This window comes from Cebus imitator, unplaced genomic scaffold, assembly GCF_001604975.1.
Source record: "Cebus imitator isolate Cc_AM_T3 unplaced genomic scaffold, Cebus_imitator-1.0 Scaffold729, whole genome shotgun sequence".
Classification (NCBI taxonomy): domain Eukaryota; kingdom Metazoa; phylum Chordata; class Mammalia; order Primates; family Cebidae; genus Cebus; species Cebus imitator.
Window position 1 is genome coordinate 440259 of NW_016108044.1, and position 7179 is coordinate 447437.

At 44.8% G+C, this 7179-nt stretch overlaps 1 protein-coding gene across 4 annotated transcripts in view; it reads right to left on the reverse strand.

Moving 5' to 3' along the window:
* Window positions 1-330: 330 nt before the first annotated feature.
* Window positions 331-7179, reverse strand: part of TMEM219 (transmembrane protein 219) — a 12308-nt gene continuing 5459 nt past the window's right edge. For 3 of the 4 annotated variants that reach the window (XM_017519196.1, XM_017519198.2, XM_017519197.2), the window contains exons 4-6: window positions 4792-5021; window positions 2105-2272; window positions 332-427 (exon numbers count right to left, since the gene is read on the reverse strand). In XM_017519196.1, the coding sequence (XP_017374685.1) occupies window positions 2138-2272; window positions 4792-5021 (365 nt within the window). In that variant the 3' untranslated portion in view covers window positions 332-427; window positions 2105-2137. Of the gene's footprint in view, window positions 428-2104; window positions 2273-4791; window positions 5022-7179 lie in introns of all 4 variants that reach the window. The other variant, XM_017519195.2, reaches the window with a different exon arrangement.

Consider the following 7179-nt stretch of genomic DNA (forward strand, 5'->3'; position numbering starts at 1 on the left):
ACTCAGTCGATTAGATCTCTTAAGGAATCTGAGGTGCTGCGGGTTGCATGACATGCCAAGGTCACAGTGCATTTATGGCACAGCATTACCATGACATGACACCCCACCCGCCCAACTAACTGTAATTATCCATTTTATTTCGTAGAAGAAAACAAGACAGGTGTTTTCCAAAGCCAAGTCAACCGTGGGGAGGGCTGAAGTAACCTATGCCCTGTGCAAACCTCTGTCCAAACTAGAGAGTCAACAGGAAAGAGTCTCTCAAAACTTCTAAGCCTGCCTACCCTAAAATCCCCACCTCAATCCAACCCCTAATAAACACCTTATACACCACTGGGCAAAAAAGCTTTTATTTTCCCCCACATTCCAGCTTTTCAATTTTTTCTAAAACCTTTTCCAACTCAGAGCCAAGGCCAAAGAAGATTCACACCTAAGGAAAAAGAAAATAAAACAGAACAAGTCAGAAAGATGCTAGGGGAAGGCAGAGGGAGTGACAGCTAGAGACCAATACAGGCATTTAATCTCAACTCGGGTAGCCTCAGGACCCTGGGGTCTGCCAGGGGCCAGGAAGCCCTCCTTTCCCAATCCAAGGTTGAGAGGGTCCTGTCATTTCCTGTCCCAAGTAGGTGGTTGGGGCCTTTAGGCACAGCCATCAGCAAAATAAGCAGAGTTGATCTTGAGCTTCCATTTCCTCTGGCCTGATCAGTTCCCTGGGCCTGAACTGTTTCTACTTCTCCCATAGTAACTTCCTAGGGGACTGCAGCCAGCTCAAGCTGAGACCAGTTCAAGAGCTGGATGCATAACACATGGGGCTCTGAAATTATATGCGCCCCCTCTGACAAGTGAAGATTTTTTGCAGAAATATTTTTTCCTTTAGTGAGCTGACGTGTGAACTAGTTAACCAATATGTCCCCCACCCGCTGCTACGTTTATGAAGCTGATTCCCTCCAAAGATCTTGTCAATGAAATCAACTTTTCTAAATGTAATGATGACTAAATGGAAGAGAGAAGGTGCCTGTCAAGTTCTTGGGCACATAATATGTATGTCCTCAGTAAATGGGCATCATCAATTAGACTCTTCTGAGAGGTTCAAGTTGAATTTTACAAAATTTCCATCGTAAAACTGGGTATCAGGATTTCAGGACAAAAGCAAGACAAACATGGTTCGTATCCAGGATGAATCATCAAACGAGAACTTTCTTAACTCACCATTGTTACCCAAATGCTTGGATGTGAACTAGAGTTATGGATGAGTCTTAAAATCACAATGTTTCTTGAAAGAAGTCAGCCACAAAAGAATATGTATAATTCTGTCTATATAGGTTCAAAAAAAGTAAAACCAAACCATATTATTTAGGAAGGCATACCTGGCAATAAATTATAAAGCAGGACAGTAATTATTTCTTTTTTTCTTTTTTTTTTTTTTTTTTTTAGAGTCTCACTCTGTCGCCCAGGCCGGAGTGCAGTGGTGCGGTCTTGGCTCACTGCAACCTCTGTCTCCCAAGTTCAAGCAATTCTCCTGCCTCAGCCTCCTGAGTAGCTGGGATTACAGGCGCCTACTACCACGCCCGGCTAATTTTTTTGTATTTTTAATAAAGACAGGGTTTCACCATGTTGGCCAGGTTGTTATCAAACTCCTTACCTCATGATCCACCCGCCTCGGCCTCCCAAAGTGCTGGGATTACAGGCATGAGCCACTGTGCCAGGCCGACAGTAGTTATTTCTAAGGGGAGGGAGGGCATTGTCAGGAAGGAAGGGACCATGGGGGGTTTCTGGACTGCTGGTAATATTCTCTTCCTTCCCTCAGTGGTATTTGTAAGTATCCACTTTATAACAATTTGCCAAGCTGTCCTTTTATGCTTTTGGACTTTTCTACATGAGTGTTAAATATTTTATAATAAAAAAGTAAAAGTAATTAGAAAAATATTGAATGCTGACGGTGTCAAATTGTTCCCAGTCCCTAAGGGACAGCTGTGGTTGAAGAGGTTCTCAGGGACTCAGAAGCAGCAGCACTTGAGGATGAGTGCAAGGATCTGCTCTACCCCAGTTACAACCTCCACCCCCGCCCCATTCCCTGCTCCCACAGGACTGGAGCAAAGAGCCTCACCTGAGAAATGAGTCGGGAACTAGGCCAGTGCCCTCAGAGCCGGGTTCTAGACCAGTGGGACTCCCGGCGCGGGTGGAAGCACACAGCAGTGACACAGCAGAGGCCACAGAAGAGAAGCAGGAAGGAGCCCAAGACCAGCAGCCTAGAGCCACACAGAGCCAGCTCCTCCTAGAGAGGGGTACAGGGAGGAGAGGAGGACGACATCTGAACCCAGCCCAAGGGCCATAGAGGGGGCCTCCATGAGGGAGACAGCTCTCCACATCTAGGGAACAACTGAAAGGAAAATGTTATTTTCATATAAGCTGACATTTGTCTTTTTTTTCTTTTTTATTGAGACAGGGTCTCACTCTGTCACCCAGGCTGGAGTGCAGTGATGCGATCTCGACTCACTGCAACCTCCGCCTCCTGGGCTGCGGCAATCCTCCCCCTCAGCCTCCTGAGTACCTGGGACCACAGGTGTATGCCACCATGCCTGGCTAATTTTTTTTGGATTTTTTGTAGAGACGGGGTTTCACCATGTTGCCCAGGCTGGAACATTTGTCTTGATAGTTTAAAAACAACTTTCTTACCCAATTATTAACCTGAACCCTCATCATGACTCTGTGAGACAGGAAACTTCATTACGATCCACCTTTTAAAGATGTGCCAGCAGTGCTGGATGTAGAAACCGCATCTCTGATTCCAGGTCCCAGGTCGTGCTCCTCATGGGGTCTTTTTCTTTTCTTTTTTTGGGGGATGGAGTCTCACTCTGTTGCCCAGGCTGGAGTGCAGTGGCATGAGCTCGGCTGGCTGCAACCTTTCCCTTCCAAGTTCCAGCAATTCTGCCTCAGCCTCCCCGTAGAGTAGCTGGGATTACAGGTGCCCACCAAAACATCTGGCTAATGTTTAAATTTTTAGTACAGACAGGGTTTCACCATGTTGGCCAGGCTGGTCTTGAACTCCTGACCTCAAGGGATCCACCCACCTTGGCCACTCAAAGTGCTGGGATTACAGGCGTGAGCCACCGCACTTCATTGGATCTCTTCAAAGGTGAGACTGGAGTGTGCAGCAGCCTCCTGACTGATAGCCCTCCACTCAGACAGACTCCTTTACCCAGTACTAGGGAAGCAGGTCTCTCTCCTCTTTGAAACTCCTCAGAAGCCCCCACAACCTTCAGCATCAGGTTGAATGCCCTCTAGCCTGCATTCATAGCACCTGTCAATCAGATCCCTGGGGTCTCTTGCCTTTTTCCTTCCTAAGCCTCTCATCATGGAGTGTTCCCAAAGGCTGAACACTTCTTATTTTTTCCTTCTTGAGATAGGGTCTCCCTCTGTCACTCAGGCTGGAGTGCAGCAGCACAATCATGGCTCACTGCAGCCTCGAACTTCTAGGATCAAAGGATCCTTCCACCTCAGCCTCCTGAGTTGCTGGGACTACAGGTGTGCAATGCAGCACTACACCCTGTTAATTTAAAAAAAAAAAGTTTTTTAAGAAACAGGGTCTTGCTGTGTTGCCCAGGCTGGTCTTGAACTCCTAACCTCAGGCATTCTCCTTGCTTTGGCCTCTCAAAGTGCTGGAATTACAGGTGTGAGACCTAACTGAACACTTTTCTTTTTTTTTTCTTTTTTGAGATGGAATTTCGCTCTGTCGCCAGGCTGGAGGACAGTGGCACAATCTTGGCTCACTACAACCTCCACCTCCTGGGATCAAGCGATTTTCCCACCTCAGCCTCCCGAGTAACTGGGATTATAGGCACCTGCCATCATGCCTGGCTAGTTTTTGTATTTTTGTAGAGACAGGGTTTCACCATGTTGGCCAGGCTAGTCTTGAACTCCTGACCTCAGGTGATGTGCCCGCCTCGGCCTCCCAAAGTGCTGAGATTACAGGCTCCACACCGACCAACACTTATCAATCCCTAGACCTATACCCATCCTGGTGCCTTTGTCTGGAGTGTGCCTCCCCATCTCCTGCAACTTCTCTACTGCAATCCCTGTCCAAATATTCCTCATTCTTCAAGGATCATCCTGACCACACGGAAGGTATGAGTTGCAACCCTGGTTCTGCCACTTAACCAGTTGTTTGGCCTTTAGCAATTCACTCCCTCTCTCTAAACTGGTTTCCTCATCTGTAAAGTGGAATAACACCTACCTCAAAAAGCTATTTTAAGATCAAATGAGTTAATGAACCCTGAGAGCACTCTGTGCATTTTAAACTACTGTACACAATGCTCTTTTGTAAATGACACCTCCTCTGTGAAGCACTCTCCATAAATGTTCAAGTTAGGGTTAATGGCTCCTTACTTTGTGTTTGCATAACACTCTGCTCACATCTGTCTAATAGCAATTAGCCCATCTGCCTCTTATTACAGCTTCTGAAATCCTTTGAGGAAAAGATAATGTTTTAAAGACAACAGTCAATAATAATAGCTGTCATTTATCAAATCTCTATGTTGTGCTGGACACTTCACAGTCATTCTCATTTAATCCTTATTTGGTGGAATTAAGAGATAGGGTCATGTTTTCTGTTTTACAGATGAGGAAGCTGCCACTCAGAGATGTTTAGACACTTGCTGTAGGTCACACAGCCCCCAAGGCAGGGTTATAAAACCTGTGCTTTTTCTACAAGGTAGAATTGCTTCCAGGAACCTTCAAGATATAGCAGTCAGCATGGAGTCTACAAAACCCTAGCGACCGATCTGAGGCTCTTACCGAAGTGAGCAGCTTGGTTAGCACAAGGCCTTCGTGGCTCCAGACCCTAATGCACTCCTCACCCATTCTAGGGCTCAGGGTGACATTTCCAGCCCCCTCCTCTGAACAGGATATGGGTGGCTGGCTGGAGGGCAGGATTCCTGGAACAGCACTAAAATACAAGCAGGTTCCTGCAGTCCTTTCTGTGGTCACCCTGGCTGTGATGAGGACCAGTTGTCCTGCAGCAGATCCTATGAAAGGCACAGAAGAGAAGATGGAAGAAAATGAGGGGTGAGGCGGGAGCTTCCATCTTCACACTTTCACGCTTTTCTTGTATTTCTTCACATTTTCACACTTTCACACTTCTTTTCTTGTATTTCCTTTTTTTTTTTTTTAATGGGGTCTCACTCTGTCGCCCAGGCTGGAGTGCAGTGGCATAATCACAGCTCACTGCAGCCTCAACCTCCTGGGCTCAAGTGATCCTCCCACCTCAGTCTCCTGAGTAGGTGAGACTATGTGAGCCCAGAAGTTTGAGATTAGCCCGGGCAAAATGGTGAGACACCATCTCTATAAAAAATACAAAAATTAGCCAGCCTAGTGGCCCAGCTAATCAGGAGGTTTGAGTTGGGAGGATCACCTGGGCCCAGCAGGTCAAGGCTACAGTGAGCTGTGATTGCACCACTGCATTTCATTCTGGGCAACAGAGTGAGACCCTGTCCCGGGGCGGGGGGTGGGAAGCACACACCACCTGCCTGGCTAATTTTAAAATTTTTTTGTAGAGACAGGGTCTCACTGTGTTGCCCAGGCTGGACTCAAACTCTTGGGCTCAAGCAATCTTGCTACCTTGACCTCCCAAAATGCTGCGATTCTAGGCATGAGCCACTGCACCTGGCCCTACTCAGTTTTTAAGGCTTTCTATAATACCAGGTGATTTGGCATGGATTCTATTCAATAAAGTATTCCATATACCATTATTTATATCACTGAGAAGTGAAAATAACTTTGTATCAATATAAACACAAATTAAGTTGTAATTTAAATTAACTTAAATTACAATCAATACAACGATACCAATACTCGCAAGGCTGCAGTGAAATGGGCAGATACACATTGCCAATGTCAGTTTGCATAAACTAGCTCATCCTTTTTAAGAAAGCAGTTTCCCACTTGGTATCAAAATCCATTAAAAGGTTCTCACCCTATTTTAAATTAGTGGGGAGAAGATGGCCTCAGTAAATGGCCTTGGGAAAATTTCCACGTAGAAAAAATCACAGCATCTGTTATCTCATAACATAAAGTCCAGATGTGTTAAAGAACTATACAAACTAAAAAAAATCTTAAGAATTAAAATACAGAAGAATATTTTGTTTTATTTTATTATTTTTGAGATGGAGTTTCACTCTTGTTGCCCAAAATGGAGTGCAGTGGCGTGATCTCAGCTCACTGCAATCTCCACTGCCCGGGTTTAAGTGATTCTCCTGCCTCAGCCTCCCGAGTTGCTGGGATTACAGGTGCCTGACCCCATACTCAGCTAATTTTTTGTATTTTTAGTTAGAGCTGGGGTTTCATCATGTTGGCCAGGCTGGTCTTGAACTCCTGACCTCAGGTGATCCACCTGCCTTGGCCTCCCAAAGTGCTGGGATTACAGCCATCAGCCACCGTGCCTGGAAAGAATATTTTCTAATTTTAAAATGAGGAAGGCCTTCCTATGAAAGACACAAAATCTAAAGGTCTTAATAAAGGACAAGAGTGATAAACCTAACCTCATAAAAGGACTTCTATGCAATAAAAGATAAGTTAAAAAAACAAGCAACATATTGGTTGAAAATACCTATAATATATTTAAATGACAAAAAGTTTTATTATCTAGAATAAAGACCTTCTATAAATCAAGAAGAAAAAGACAAATAACTTAAAAGAAAAATGAGCAAAGGAAACAAACAGGTAATTCACAGACAACATGAAAATGAGCAATAAACCATAAGACGAGGTTCAATGCTACTAGCAATCAGGAGAAAGTAAATTAAAACAATTGGGTATTGTTCTCTAGTAGGTTAAAAAAGAATAAAGAATAAAAAAATAAAAAGAAAAATAAATAAATAAATAAGTAAATAAATAAAACAATTGGGTAACAGGCCAGCCCTGGTAGCTCATGCCTGTAATCCCAGCACTTTGGGAGGCTGAGGCAGGAGGATTACTTGAGCCCAGTAGTTTGAAATTAGCCTGGGCAACATAGTGAGACCCCATCTATATTTAAAAAATGTAAAAATTAGCCAGGATAGTGGTCCCAGCTACTAGGAGGCTGAGTTGGGAGGATCACCTGGGCCCAAGAGGTCAAGGCTACAGTGAGCTGTGACTGCACCACTGCATTCCAGTCTGGGCAACAGAGTGAGACCCTGTCAAAAAAAA